This window comes from Odontesthes bonariensis, chromosome 19, assembly GCF_027942865.1.
Source record: "Odontesthes bonariensis isolate fOdoBon6 chromosome 19, fOdoBon6.hap1, whole genome shotgun sequence".
NCBI classification, from domain to species: domain Eukaryota; kingdom Metazoa; phylum Chordata; class Actinopteri; order Atheriniformes; family Atherinopsidae; genus Odontesthes; species Odontesthes bonariensis.
In genome coordinates, this window is record NC_134524.1 from 16,945,922 (window position 1) to 16,962,192 (window position 16,271).

At 43.1% G+C, this 16,271-nt stretch overlaps 1 protein-coding gene across 1 annotated transcript in view; it reads right to left on the minus strand.

Annotated features, from left to right (window-relative positions):
- Window positions 1–5,654: 5,654 nt before the first annotated feature.
- Window positions 5,655–16,271, minus strand: part of efnb3b (ephrin-B3b) — a 79,214-nt gene continuing 68,597 nt past the window's right edge. The window contains exons 4-5 of the mRNA XM_075450608.1: window positions 14,132–14,194; window positions 5,655–9,945 (exon numbers count right to left, since the gene is read on the minus strand). Coding sequence (XP_075306723.1) covers window positions 9,518–9,945; window positions 14,132–14,194 — 491 coding nt within the window. The 3' untranslated portion in view covers window positions 5,655–9,517. The remainder of the gene's footprint in view (window positions 9,946–14,131; window positions 14,195–16,271) is intronic.

Consider the following 16,271-nt stretch of genomic DNA (forward strand, 5'->3'; position numbering starts at 1 on the left):
GGTCCAATGCAAAGTTGTTTCTTCAGCAAAGTGTTGGATGGGGTGGAGTGTAAACTTCAGGAGGGAGCAGCTCATGACATCCTAAACTTAGCTACTGTAGCGTCCATGCTGGCCCTTTCAAATCATACAGTGCATGTCACAGGGATTTCTTTGATTTGTTAACCTTTAAACATACCGTCACATTAGAGAACTGTATTGGCTTTAAGAATAATATGAGCCTGGCAACAGAGGATAGTAAGCTGAATGTTCCAGCTTTTGCAGCTTATTTGAGAGCTGTCAAAGACATGAAAAAATTTAAAAATCACTGGATTTTCTCTATTGAATTCTCTAGCCTTGATATTGTCAAACAACGTATGTGATACGGGTCTAGATAAGTAAAATCCAATCGAGTAAAATTGTTCAATTATTTCTGTTGGTGTTTGAGGAACAAAAAAGAATTACCTCCAAAGTTTTTTGTCTCGCGAGTTGTTTTCGTGGCACGCCTCCATGCACACCAGTGAAATTCAAAGCTTGACAAGCCTGCCATGCCTAGTTACAGTAAATTAAGATTGGACAATCACTGCTGCTCATGCTAGAGGTATACCAAACTGTCAATTTGTCGCCACAACTCAGTGGAACCCAATATCATCTTTGTCTTAACTCCTAGAACTATTTGCAAGTAGAAGTAATAAGCAGAAGTGGTCTGAAAAAAAAATTACAAGATCTCTCTAAAACAGCTGAGGATCAAATTCAGTGACAAAGCTTTTTTTTAATTGAACACAACGTACCTCATCTATTGCCTGGCGTCTCAGCTCTGTGTACGCACAGGGTGTGTTTGTAGGGGAAGGGGTAGGGGAGGACGGGAGAGCTGTTTGCGTGACAAGAAGAGTCACTGGTAAACTCGTCTGCAGCAGCAAGGGCTGTGGTGACTCTATCCATGGAGGAAGATGAACAAATTAATCATCTGAAATTAAAGCTGTTATATCCTCTGGCCAGACACAAAATGTACAACCTCCCCCACCGACACCCCCCACTGTGCAACCAAGCCATTTTCTAACCGTCCCTCCCTATCCTCTCTTCGACTATCAGCTCTGCATTAGCAGATCGCAGCTGCACTTGTCATCGGGCCTGTTATTAACTGCAACATTTTTCTCACTCAGGGTACAGAAAGTGAAAGATTAGGGGAGGTAAGAGAGGGAGGAAAGCCAGCAGAGAAGGGAGAGTCAGGTGGTGAAAGAGGAGAGGCAACGAGTTTGATAGAGAGGAGAACAGTGGAATACAGTGGAGCGAGGGAGAGGGGCAACGGGAGCAATTTTGAGGCACAAAAACATAGCTGCCAGCACCAGTGCTTTTAAATCGCGGATTTTCAACTGATAATTCCTCCCTCTGCTGACGTTTAATTACTCTCCCCAAGTGATAGGTCCTCCTCCAGATCTGGACACACAGAAAAGCCTTTGCATCAAATCAAACAGCTTGACCTTTTGACCTTTCAGCCTACCTCCAATCATAACATTAGATTTCAGGTCTGTCAGATGCAAGTCATCCTGCCCTCTGTGAAGCTTCCCTCCTCTGGGCATGAAAGTGCCACGCTACATTAATCATGCTGACATTGTAATCACAGCAATGTTAGCCTGATTCTGTACGCAGATTCTTGAATATGTGTCTCTGATTTCAAGCATCCCTCCTCTTCCTTTCTCTCCTCTTATCCTTGACCTTTGCTTATACTCGTGGTAAACTTGTCTGACTCAAAGATTGTTTCTTGGGGAAGTCAAGTGGGCCAATCCTCTGGTTTTAAATTGTGCATCAGCAACAAAGCTTTTCAAAATCTAATTTAGGGGATTATCTCTATTGATTTCACTTAAAACTGATTCTTTTCTCTTTCCTTCCTTCTGCTGCTGTGATAAAGTACCAGAGAGGGTGGTGAGTGTGCGTTTCTGTGTGTGTGGCGCTTCAAGCTTCCTCCATGGAACTGAAGGGGAAGCTCAGCTGTCTCACTTGGCAACACACAGAGAACACGCAAAAAGTGTGTGTGCGCTCGTCTTTGTGTGCAGTGTTGTTCCAACTTTTGGTGCCTATCTGCATCTGCCTGTGTGCGTGTGTGTTCATGCGGCACGCACACACGGCTATCATCCTCCATGGCATTAATATTCATCTGTGAGTGCATTGAGCAGAACAGATTAGCAGGAGTAATGATGAGCATGTAATGATAACGGGACCATAGCAGTCTCGATAGTCTGAACAGGCCTCCTTTAAACCCGACTGGAAAGAAGCAAGCAAACTCATTATGGCTTAACAGCCATTAGATTAGCATTAGTTCCTCTTTGAAGGGAATATTGCTCCTGGTTTCCATGAATTTGCGACAGTAGTGAGCCATTCAAGGAACATTACCACTTCTGGTTAGCTATCGGAGTTAGCGATTTGTTGTCAAACCATCTTATTTGTTGAGTAGTGGCTGGTTTCTGTAAATCAGACATACATGTAAACATGTATTTTGCATGTGGAACCAATTGGGTACTAAACCACTGGGATGTTTTCTGGCAAAGCTGTGGCAGTATCACAGGAAAAAAGACTACAAGTCCAAAGCGCTAAGCTGCCATGACATAAGGGGACATTAGCTACTTCCTGATTTACGTCCTCCTGTATATCATTGCTTATTTATTATTAGCAGCAATTACCATCATTATTTATTATTAGTGGCAGTTATTTTGTTTTACTATGTTGCATAATTTTGCATCCTTTGAGCAGCCTGATATCTTATGGTGAGATTTTAATACATTTTTGTTTGAAGCATAAATGACAGTAAGTACATATTGGTTTCTTAGCTGAATTTGTGCCTTCATTTGCGTCAGAAGAGTCGCTCAGTCGCACAGGGGGTTGTTACATACCACGGCTGATTAGGCACCTTTGCTCAGGCTAAAGATGGGTGGGGAAACGTGAGGTGTTATGCGACTCCACCAAACTGTGCGCATGAAATTCAACAAACACAGTCACCAGACAGTCATCCTCACAGAGGCAGACCAGGTGTCATTTCAGACACTTCTGTTAGAGCACTTCCATGTATTATACTGGGACTTTACCTGCCAAGCTTCTGAATATTGACAGCGTAGTTCTGTCTCATATTAAACACAGCTATCAGGATATTTGAATTTGTTGTGCCAGTGATTACATTTACAAACCCTTCCTAGTCTTGGCCATTAGAATAACTGGATATTCTTACAAATAAAAGATAATACCGCACAACATTACAACACCTGATACTAATCCACTCCTGATTGCTAGGTAGTTTGCTAGCATTAGCATTCCCCTCCAGTCTGGCAAAGTATGGATTTTTAAAAACTTTTTGGCAACATTCCGTTTTTTTTCAAGGGACATTTTTTTAATGTACATTCTTAAGATGTGAATTTAAAAAAAAAAACTTCAACTAATACACAAATAGAAATGATTGGTTTGCTTGAGGTGGTTTTGCAAGAAGATTTGATACACATACGGGTAGTAGAAACTTTGTGAATCGCGACAACTCACCAGTTGATTTCCGTCTCAGCTGCAATAACTCCTATGATTTACCAACATCTTCCCAGGCAGGGTATACCTAGTCCAGATATTCCAAAGAGGTTAAAGTAAATGTAGAAAAGATGCTTTTTCCATTTGCGTTTTGTCGAAAACTACGGAGCCCCTCAGGTGACATTGTTACAAAAAAATTAATTATGGCCACAATGTAGCTATAACGTGCGCATGAAATACTAATTTGTGGCCACGAAATCGGTATAACGTGCGCACGAAATACTAATTAATAATATTAATATCACCGCAGGTGACTGAAGAATATTGTTGGAGTGCGATGTCTGTGACTATAGACGATCTGTACAAGCACATAGTTGCGTTCCCGGTCAAGAGTGTCCCAACGCACCAAGTTCAGTGCAACATGTCTCCTGTGCTTAAAAAAAATAAAATAAAAATGTCTCCTGTGCTTTCCTGAGGGAGTTTACTAAGTGTGTGAGGGATGTCTACACCAGCTGAGACGTCGGGAGAGAGCTCCCGAACAGCAAGAGAAACAACCGCTGCTAGAGAGCAAACAAATATAATTGTAATTCATTTCTAGATTCAAATAGAACGAAATTAGATCAGAATTGTCCATGTTTGCAAGCGGCTGACGCTCCTGAGGTAACAACTGCCAGTCAACAAAGCAGTCTCATTCATGAAATCATCTAGTTCCAAGTCATTCCCACGCCTTATTTTTTTTCCACTCATGTCACCAGACGGGCTCCGTAGCAATCCATCACAACTTCAGTATTTTTTTCCTTTTTGAGTGTTTTTTTTATTTTATTTTTTTACAACTATTTCTTCTACTTAATTACAACCACAGTGTGGCCTATACCGCCACTCTCTGGTGACACTACATAGCCTAGTTTAATCTCTTCAAACCGATTTGAGATGTCTTTTTTTTGTGTCTATTTTTTGAATATTTGCCTCATATTTGCTTCGCTAGTGAACAGAAACGTGGCTATTTGGACATAACAGTTGTGAGGTACATTATGCCGGCCAAACTCCACTTAGCTGTTTCCGTTTCAGGGCCACTCCTGGAAGTGTGAATGGTGGCTCACGACCACGCTGTCATTGCTTTAATATCAAAATGTTGTGAAAAGGGTATTTCATATCAGGAATCACTTGAGATAAAGAGACTGCTGAGCCGGTTCTAATTAGAAAGCAGTTCTTGATTCTAATTCTCAGTCCAAGTAAATAATCTTTTTGCTTTAAAGCTGCTTGTGATGAAGGTTTATAAGATTAGAGCTGAATGCTTCCTGCTGCACTGTGTACAAAAGGAAGGAAAGGAGATGAAAATGAGAAAATTGCTGCAGGGGAAAGCAGTGACTGACTGCAGGTGCTTGATAGATTAGCAGCCCCAGCAGGTTGCTAGTGGTTGGATGTTTGCCGTTTTCCAGCCTTCATTGTGCTTTGGCCCCAGACACAGTGACACGTTGTCATGGCAGAGGCAGTGGCAAGTGTCTTCCAGGATCAATGACGGTGTGTGGTATTGCAAAAGACTGCATTTGTGTACAGACATGTGGTGTAGGTGGGATCAACGAATGGATGTGTGTGACGGATAGTAATCTACTCTCATGCATCAGAGATGAAAGGGCAAAGGCAGCTGCCTGGTTATTTTACGCTAGGCCACCCTGCTTGCACGCCATGCTCTGAAAGGGCCATAAACATACACACGCACAGATTCACATCCACAACCGGATGAAGCAAATTTTGGAAATTTTGGCTAAAGACGCCTACAGTTGCCATAGAAATATGCAAAAAATTAGGAGGGGGGTGAGCGGGATGGACACATGAGGAAGAGGAGTGTTGAGAGGGAGACAGTGAATGAAATCAGCTCCGTCAATACGTTGCCAAGCAACACTCAACACTAACGAAGCTTGGTTTGATAACTTGTTGATAACACTGGTGGGAGAGCCAACGTGTGTGTGTGCAGTGTTATTAGCAGAGGCAGTGAAAGACTCCCTGCCGAGATGAACCCAAAGGAGAGATAAGGCAAGAGACCTGCTATTAAAGGCAGGGTTAGTGGGCCTCGGGAACTTTCTCTCTCAATCCCTGTCTCACACACACTGGCGGAACAAAAGACCTCAGCGGACTCTCACTCAATAATGAATCACACAAGAGGACCAAAAGAGTGGTGCTTAAACATTTTTGTTTGTTTTTTATTCAATCTTTTTTTCCAAACCAGGAATGTACTAGTCTTTTCCTCTCTTTAGAGGTGTGTTGAAGGGGAGGGGCAGGAGTAAAGAAAGGGGGGGGGGGGGGGGGGTCAGGGGTCACTGTGATGAGTAGACAAGGGGGTAAGGAGGAGTAGAGAGGAAGAGGAGGAGAGGACACAAAAAAAGACCTTCTCACACAGAGGTGTCCCAAATACAAAGTCTCAACACGTCACATATGAGAGCCACCTCGATCCGCGGCCTCCGCTCGCTGGCTGTTGGCACAAAGAAGCACACACACACACACACTCGCACACATTTACACACACACACATTTTAACCAACGGGGAGGTGAGGGAGCTGGTTTTTTTTTTTTCTTTCCGTCCCGTGTACCATAGAAACAGCACTTTCTTCTCTCTCTTTTAAACATGACAACCACCGGCTGCGTCCAAAAAAGCCAACATGTTGGGTCAACCAAACACAAACAGTGAGAGCCAGAGACACAACTTTGAAATTACATCAACATGAAAATCCAAAAACTTAAAAACTTTGAGTCCAAGAGATACTTGATATTCTGGTGTGAGGGAGGGGGGAGAGGGAGCAAAATGGACAGAAAGCGGGGCAGTGGCTTTTTTTTTTGTCGGAGTCGACATCGTAAAGTCCAAGAAGTTTCGCGTTCTGAACTGTCATTCTGGATTCGAGCGCTCCAAAATGTTGCTGAGGTTGTTGAACAGAAAGTAACAGACACTTCATTTGGCTTGGAGGATTTTTTAGGTACTCTGAGCATGTTTAAATAGACACAAACTTAACAGGTTACATAAAACAAACACGTTGGTAGTTGCACAAAAAGAAGAATTTGAGGTGCTTCCCCCCTCTCATTATTGAAATCAATTTTGATACAAATACAATCCAAACTCCTTATTCATGGTACAAAAACTATATCTGAACATCATCATGTTTTTGAACAAAGTCATTTCAGACAAATGTGACACTTAAAGGATTATATGATACTGATACAAAACACAGCAGAGAAATGTTGAAAGGTTCAGATTTAACACTGGCTTCACACAGGAAATATGGCAACAACACTGGAGGCTTTGTGTATGTGTATGTGTGTGTGTGTCTAAACAACTCAAAATCTTTCTGCTGCCATCCAGTTTACACATAAGCCATAAACATGTTTGAGCAACACAAAACAGCTTTATTAGTATGCACATGTGAATGTATTGCACCTCTGAACACAGCGATGTGCTGCTGCTCTCCAAGGTCGAGGTGCCGGGCACTAGTGTGTTTGAGCAAGAGAGGGCGTGTGTGTGTGTGTGAGAGAGAGAGAGAGAGAGAGAGAGAGAGAGAGAGAGAGAGAGAGAGAGAGAGAGAGAGAGAGAGAGAGAGAGAGAGAGAGAGAGAGAGAGAGAGAGAGAGAGGCATGTGAAGTAGAGGAGAAAACACAACACACAATCACCCTTTTCATCCCCTCCATGTCCATCGGGTTAGCGTTAATCACAGAAACACAGTCATATGAAAGTAATCAGGTTTTCCGTCGAGTGTGGGTGAAAGTGTGTGTGAGTGAATGTGTTTGGGGCAGTGGGAGAGAATGTGCGTCCTTCAATGCAATCAGTAAGCATTTATGACAGTCATTAAAGTGTGTGAAATTTGCGTTAGGTCGTGTGGCAGGTTGTGCATGTGTGTTGAACAGAGAGAAACAGGGCGTACTGGCTGTCTGGGGGATTTCTCTCCAGAGTGTCCACTGCTAGCTGTGCGTGTGTGTGTGCTTTCATCTTAAATGAGAACTTCTGTATGTGTGTGTGTGTGTGTGTTGTGTGATACACAGAGATGCGTTTCAACACAAATTTTTTGGCGGAAAAGAGGAACAAATCCGAAATGTGCCATCTCATGTTAACGTAAAGTGTGAAGGAGTCCAATCACAGCAGGTGTGTGTGTGTGTGTGTGTGTGTTTGTTTGTTTGAGACGAGGTCTCTCCTTTCCATGTTAAGAGTTCAGCTCCTCTTAAGTCCATTTTAGCTTTCAGTCCATCACCTCCAGTGAGGAGACTCTCTCCGTCCTTCCTTCATTTCTCACTTCTGCCGTTCCCATCCTCCCCTCTGCTTCCTCTCTTTAGTGTGCAATAGTTTCACAGTCTTTTCCTTCCTCATCTCCCTCCCTTTCTCCATCTCGTTTTTTAAGTTCTGCATTCAGATGCCGCTTTATTCCTCCTCTTGAGACAGCGCTCACTCTCCTTTATTCTTCTTTTTCATTTTGTCCCCCATTGCCTCCCCTTCCCCACCGTCACACCTCTCCCCCACCGCAACCTATTTTCACTTCTGCATTGAAAAAAAAAAAGAATTAAAAAAAAAAAAAAAGACTTTCATAGATGGTTCTACCTCAACACTTCCACAAACGAGGTCTAGACCTCAAAACTACAGCATAGTACAAGGAGCTATAAAAATATACACAGAGTAGGCCCTAGGGGAGAGGAGGGAGAGAAGGAGGGAGTGAATGAAATAAAGAAGAGACTAAAAAAAAAACTTGCCGGAAAAGAAAACAAACAAAACACAGGATTAAATTAATATACAACACAAAGGGAAAGGGAGGTAATAAGCTCACTCAAAGTTGTGAAACACAAAAAAAAAAAAAATCAGATAAAAAAATGTCTAGCAACAGAAGTGTAGTTTAACAGAGTGGGTAAAAAGAAGAGACAATAGAAATCAGAAAAAAAAAACATCTAGAAATTATTTACTGAATATTCATATATATAATCTATAAGTGTTGATAGCCATAAAAAATCTCACTTTTTTGATATTCGCTCACTATTTTGTGTTTTGGTATTTAAGACAAGTCTAAAGAACACACACATACACACAATCACTCACATACAAAGCACACGCACACACAAACTAAACCCCACACACATATGCAAACTTGCTGAAGCACACTAACTGCACACACATATCTAATGTGGAGCAGCAGGTCCATAATTATTATCCAAGTTGTATGCGCACTCACACCGTCTTACGCACACACACACACACACACTCACACATATTATTAAAATATACAAGATTCTGAGTGTCACCGATTGGCCAGACCTCTTCAGGCCTGGGCTTGGTCATAAGAGCGCCGCTCGGACGTGCCGATTAGGTGAGTCTGAGGCCCCTGTTTTCTCAGGAGAAACAATCACAAATAATCTAGGATCCTATTGTTGAGTTAGCGGCAGGGGCTGGTCTCTGGTTGGCTGTCAGAGCTCCAAAGGGGGTGGGATTGGTGGTCTAGGCGGGTATAGCCTCTGCGAATCAGAGTTCTCTGGTTGCTAAGTGGGATAGTCTTTCTTTTTTTTCCCCAGTTGAAGTCCTTTTCAATCTTTTTTTTCTTTTCTTTTTTTAAACATTACATGTCCCAACGCCAGGTTCACACTGAAAAAAAGAGTGTGTGCTGCGCATACACACTGGCGCTAAGGGGGTGACTCTTCAATCATGGGGGGGTGGGGCTCATTTAGCTCTGAGTTAACAAGGCGGGGGGCACTCAGAACCTCTCGCCCATTTGTGAGGGCCTTGTTGAGGAGGGTTATGTACGGTTAGGACATTACCCCTTGCACACATTTAACGGCCCAGTTGTGTGAGAATGGGTTGGGGTGGTTTATTCAGCTGGAAACACAACTGTGGCCGGGGTTGAGGGCTCACAGGGCAAAGAGGGGAGGGTCCAATGGGACAATACTTGTAGTATTGAGGCAATCGGGGATGGAGCTGTGATGGCAAGCTTTGCTGTGGCTTCAATTGGAGTGGGGGATTGGTTATTAACGGTTGGAGGGAGGTGGGTGTGTCCAGTTGGCCAGAGCAGGGGCTGTCTCATACTTTGTAGTAAATGTTGGCTGGGCTCTGAGGCGGCATCTCCTGGACGATGTAGACAGGGTGTCCGTAGTCCCCGCTCACCTTCTCATAGTGCGGGCAGTAGGCTGAGTCTGACGTCCGCAGAGGGATGATGATGTCGCTGGGCTCGGAGCCGTTGTTGTTTGAGCTGGTGATGCCCCCACCGCCTCCCCGCTTGGGGCTGGTGAGGGAGGAGAGTGACAGAGGAGGGTGGTGGGTGTCCGAGTGCTTTGCGTGCTGCCGCCGGTAGCACACGATACAGATCACAGCGGTGACTAGCAGGAGGAAGGCAGAGCCTCCGGCAGCACCAGCGATGACAGCGATGTTAGAAGCTTGAAGGGGTCCGTTCTCACCTCCGCCATCCTCTCCAAGAGGCCCTCGGGGGTGGGTGGAGTTTCCTGCGCCACCTGAAAAACAAAATTATTGAAAAAACATCACTCCAAGATCCACAATATCAGCAGCTGCTCTCAGCGCCTCTACAACATACGCCTATCAATCTTGACAAATAAACCAGAGTAATAACACAGCTAGCTTTCACAAGATGTGCTTTCATGAGCCTTTGAAAAAAAAAAAAAAAAAAAAAAACATACCACTACTTCTGAGCTGCACCACAATAACATGAGTAATGGGGATGGTTTAGCTCAACAAGAAGTGGCAGCATCGACTTAACCCCGCAGAATGCAGCAAGTATGCAGCAAATCTCACAAAAGCTTATTTGTGGTCTCTTTATGGATGTGATGAAGTGGACAGCAGTGCTTATAAAATGGAGGGGAATGTCCACTGCGAGTGTGGCTGCACTGTACAGTGTATGCTTTTGTGGGAAGCCTGGCTAAGCCACAGTGTGTATCAAGGTAACACACTCTATTTCCCTAACCTTAACAACGGTATTTACTTAGTATTACAGCCAGCCACATGAAGAAAGCCTCTTCGCTCTGCCTCTACCCCCAGACCACACACTCCGCCTGCCTGCCTGCTAGCCTTGCCGCCTGTCTGTCTTTTTATCTGTGGGTCTGTTTATCAAACTGTCCGTCAGGCTATCTTTCAGTTTGTCAGCCCAGTTCTCCCTCCGTCTGTTACATGTTCGCCTGAAACCGAAGATCGTCAGAGCCTCTGAGTTCACAGTGGTCTCTGCAGGGGGTCGGGTCAGAACTCAGCAGGTGAACATTGGTATGAAGGTGTGTATGTGAGTGTACATCTGTGCTTATGTTTATACAATGGGGATGGTAGGGGTGGCTCTAGCGTTGGACCGTGCGAGCACAAGTTGTGAACTGGTTAAGGCTGAGATGGAGTGTTTGGATTGGTCCATCATTATTCTTGGCACACATCCCTTTCTTTTCGCCCTTCCTGCGTCTCCTCCGTTTCCTCCCCCCTCTCGCTCCGTGGCCCTCTCTATCTTTGGGTTATTGTAGCTGTAATGACCTACCTTGCTCTGAGCTCAGTGCCTAGCAACAAAGACACACTCACACACTGAGATACTGACATAGACAACCATGCGAGCAGACACACACAAGCGCACCTCGCCGAGCCCCTGCTGCTCGGCCTCCCTGTTGCACTGGACTGACTGGGAGCAAAGCTCTAATGCCGGACGTCGATTACAATCCCAACTCCTCCTCCCGCTTTCTTCCTCCCTCCATTAACCCAACATCCCTCACTCTCCATCTCCATTATAACTGCTGCCTTTCACCAAATCTCTTTATCTTATCCTCTTTCTTTACCTCTCCTGTGCCTCCTTCCCCTCTCACTCGCCCTATTTTCCAATTCTCGTCTTCCTGTTTTTCAAGGCTTTATTATTCCCTTACTTCCCCCTGCTCTACATCATTAGTGAATTTCACCTTAGAGATAAACATCTAAAAAGGTCAGAAAGTTTTACTAAAATAAAGTTACCTCTGTGTGTGTTTTGAATTAATATATTTGAAAGGCTTTGACAAAATTACTTGCCCATAGCATCTCATTGTTGCTTCCCACGTATGACAACATAATCGCTAATGGTCTCTAATGAAGAGCTAGCATAACAATGTCTTTTATATTGGAGGATGAAGATGTTGTGCAATAACCCCCCCCCACCCTGATATTCAAATAATTATCTTGTCATGATGGCTATCTCAGTCTTAATCAATTCAGTTTATTTCACAGATACAACTGGGCTCGGGTTCATCCACTTGAGTAACACAGGTCTGCACAAGGTATATTAGGATAACCCTTGTTGAATTGAAAGTATTGGACCTAAAACTATCCAAACCATGTTTTAAGCTCAAAAGCTAATTTGCATGATGAAAATAAATGCTACTCTGGCAGTTCTATAACAATCATCAGAGGCACCTTACTCTCTGATATGAAACAAATTTCTGAACGTTTATTCTCAATGGACTGTAAAGAGTGAATTAGCAGTGAGTGTATAATTGTCAGTGTGTTGATTTGGCTGAGTGGAGGTTGTAGCAAATTTGGTGACAGTGCATGAAAACTTAAAATTCATATGCTTTACTTCAGATGTGTGGTTCAGTGCGTGTTAAAGGGATAATCCAGAGTAAAATGCACTTTAGGTCAATTTACGGGATGTTGGGAGTACATACGTTGAGTTGACATCAAAATCATTTAATTCTGATGTGTTTTGAGAATTTTGATTTGACCGTTTTCAGCCAAAAGTCGTTAGCCTGGAGGAGAGTGGGGCATATGGTAGCGCCGCTACAAAACGCTATTTTTACACCTCTTCTACAGCTCCAAACAACACAACATTTACGTGGTAGTGAGTAGAGGGTCCCTAAATCCAAACAGAAGTGTCCCGAGGTCTTCATGTGGTCGGATAGAGAGTCCAGAATGAATTTAATCAAGCCAGTATCTTTCCGGAAATGCTCCTGCTGCAGCTGGCATCTTCAGCGTAAAGTCCGTATAGTAGAGAGCCGAGTGTGGAGTAACACGCTCTGGAAATTCACAATTTCGTTGCCGTTTTTTTTTTTACAAACATAGTCCAGTATTTCTTTCGAAAGCCAGGATAGGAACAAACATGCACCTTAACTCCAAAAGTTTGCTCCGCTGTTTGTTCAACAATCTGCTCACACACCTCTCCTTCTTCTGTGATGGTCACTCCAGTCACGCAAAAGACGTCTTCCGTAAACAGGAGGCTAGGTCACGCGAGACGTAAGGTCACGTGACATTTTATAAAATTCCAACCTGTTAGTAAGCTAGGCTTTGCTGTTGCATACAACTTCATTTCACTTTCGAAAGAAATACTGGACTATGTTTGTAAAAAAAAAACGGCAACGAAATTGTGAATTTCCAGAGCGTGTTACTCCACACTCGGCTCTCTACTATACGGACTTTACGCTGAAGATGCCAGCTGCAGCAGGAGCATTTCCGGAAAGATACTGGCTTGATTAAATTCATTCTGGACTCTCTATCCGACCACATGAAGACCTCGGGACACTTCTGTTTGGATTTAGGGACCCTCTACTCACTACCACGTAAGTGTTATGTTGTTTGGAGCTGTAGAAGAGGTGTAAAAATAGCGTTTTGTAGCGGCGCTACCATATGCCCCACTCTCCTCCAGGCTAACGACTTTTGGCTGAAAACGGTCAAATCAAAATTCTCAAAACACATCAGAATTAAATGATTTTGATGTCAACTCAACTTATGTACTCCCAACATCCCGTAAATTGACCTAAAGTGCATTTTACTCCGGATTATCCCTTTAATGTGCTCTTGTCTGAGAGTCAAAAATGTGTGAAATACGCTGTTCTGTGTTTGATTAAATCATTCATGTAGAAGAAGTAGTTTCACACATTTGGGAAAAGACAATGCATGCTATTGTTGCTGTCTTCACACATATAGGCAGAGAGGTAAATGGAAAAGGTGTCAATGCATCAATTCACATGTTTGCCATGGTACACAAATCCAACATCACAGAAAGAGAAAAAAGAAATGAATGCAGCTCAGAGTGAAACATGTTCTTTCCCCTCCACTGAGTAACTTTGAGGTAGAGCATCAATCTTGCCTCTCTCCATTTCATATCCTTGTTGTATTCCCATCTCCTCTTTGCTTCTCAATTATTCCTTTCTTTCTCCTCCTTATGTGCTTCCCACTTCTACTCGCTCTGTTCCATCCCTCCCTCACGCCTCTTCTCCTCTCTTCCCTCAGCTTTTTGTAAGTCAAGTTTCATTCTGTCATTCTCTCTGTCTTTCTCCATCTCTTGACAGAACTACAGAATCCAGGCCGTCCAAACTAATGACAACAATAACTCTCCAAAATGTCGCCGCTTCTCTCGCACCCACTCTCTTTTAACCCCCCCTCCTCTTTCTTCCTCCCTCCCTTTTTCTTGTCTTTCTCCCAGGGTAGCTATTAACCATCCATTCCCTGCCCGCAGCACTTAGCTCGAAGGGCCGGGTGCAGAGACGAAGAAGGAGAGGGATAGAAAGCAGAGAGAAATATGGAATTAAACTGAGAGATCCACAGATGTCACCGCTGCACATTCTCCATCTGTTGCCTCCTCCCTCCCTCTCCCTGCAGCTTTTCTTTATATCTACCCGTCTTTGCTTATTTCCTCCATCCATTTTGTGGATGGATCTGCTGGGGATTATCTCTGTTTGGTTTCCCGCTTACCTGGGTTTCTGATGGTGGTGCGTCCCGCTGACGGCTCCTTCTTTGGAGGCAGTCCATATGGGTCTAGGTTAGGAAAAATAAGGGCGGAATAAGAGGGGAATTGCAGAAATTATCTCCTACAACTGCCAAAGCACTCAGAATTGGAACCAATAGATGATATTAAAAAAGAGAGACACAGCCAGAAAAGTAATAGAGACTGAAGAGGTCTAATAAACACTTCCCTCCCTTAACTTCTCATTATAGGAGAGTACATATTGACAGGGCTTCGATGTGGCGCGTATGAGCTCTTTTCCATTTGTTGAAATGGGAAACTAAAGAGAGGCTGTTTGTTGTTTTGGCCTGAGTGAATTTTCACAAGGCCATAACGGCTTGTAATCTGTAGTCGCTAAATCAGGCCATCTGTCTAGCAAGCCCTCAGTGATGGTGATGGCATTAAAGTGTGTTTATGTGGCACATGTGCACATACACACATACACAAAATCAGCCATTGTAGAAGTGCTACTCCTCAAAGCGGAATGAGATGGTTAAAGAAAAATACTCATTTTGTTTGCTTCTGGACCATCTGGCCAATAATAGAATGTTAGGGGGGTGTTACGTCAGGTGCTTATGTGCAGACCTGTGCTTATGAATGAAAATGTAAAATAAATCTATATATACACACTAATTTTACTCATGTACAACCCTAACTCCAAAAAAATTGTTTGGCTGTGTAAAATGTGAATAAAACACAGAAATCTTTGTCTGTGCCATCCGCAAATGCAGATTAAACCTCTGTTCCAAAAAGAAGAAACCATTTGTGAACACAATCCAGAAACGCCGCTGTCCAAAGATCATTTACAATGGACCGTGGAAAACGGTCTGGTTCGAAATTCAAAACTTTTTTGGTAATCCTGCTAGCAGTCCAGACCTTTAAAGGAGAACTGCGGTATTTTCAACATTAAGCCTCATTTATGAGTCGTCTGCAATGTTTTAGAACCCCCCTCAACCTTTCTTTTACTGCCTAATTTTGATTCTTCTCAACCTGCTTCAGAATGGCAAGCATGGTGCATGTCCTAAAAGGTCCGTAAAAGTTCTCTCGCACCAGAAATGCAAACCAGGATAATACACCTAGCACCATTTCCGGTGCGAGAGAACTACAAACATCTCCTCTTTCCGGGTTCGGTGGCGGAGTAATATCAGCGAACATCCAGTCTTCAATAAAACTCAATGGGATTTACAAAATGTCAAATAAAACACGACAGAAGCAACTTTTCGCAACGAAATTTGATATGGATTACCAGTGCACACCAGTAACCACTCCGGTGAGTTGATGATTTTGAAAACGGACGTTTATGGTGCTTTTACGGACCTTTTTGGACATACACCATGCTTGCCATTCTGAAGCAGGTTGAGAAGAATCAAAATTAGGCAAGTACCGGAGACAGCAGTAAAATTTTAAAAAAAGGTGAGGGGGGTTCTAAAACATTGCAAACGACTCATAAATAAGGCTTAATGTTGAAAATATCGCAGTTCTCCTTTAAGCTACTGAAAATATTTGGATCGCCATTAAACACAAAATTTGACAAAAATGACCCAGGACTGTTGAGCTGGAAGAATTCTATATAAGACATGAACACATTTAAACATGGCACATGTAAACATGCTACATCAACTTTTGAGTTGTGTTGCTGCCATCAAATACGAGATAATCTAATTTTTTCAGAAATAGTAAATTGTCTTGCTTTCAACATTTGATATGTTTTCTATGTTTGATTGTGAGCAAACAATCCTGGGTTTATGAGATTTACAAATCATTTAATTGTGATTATATTCACATAGTACACATCATCCAATTATTTTTGGATTTATTTTTATTATCTCTGCAAACTGCTCTGTGAGTGTGTTTGTGCACAGTCATCAACCTATATCTACTGACATTTAGAAAAGTGTAAGGCTATTGGCTAGCAGCTCCGTTTGACTGAGACCAAACAGAAGATAGGGGGGGTAGCAGGTTGGATCAATAGGAACTACTGTGTGGTCAGCGGGGGCCACCGGAGGGAGGTATGAGAAAGTTTGTGTGTCTATGTGACAAATCCACAGAGTAAGCAAGACAGATAAAGAATAAAATTACAGACGACAGGTCGATGTATGCGAGTAGGAC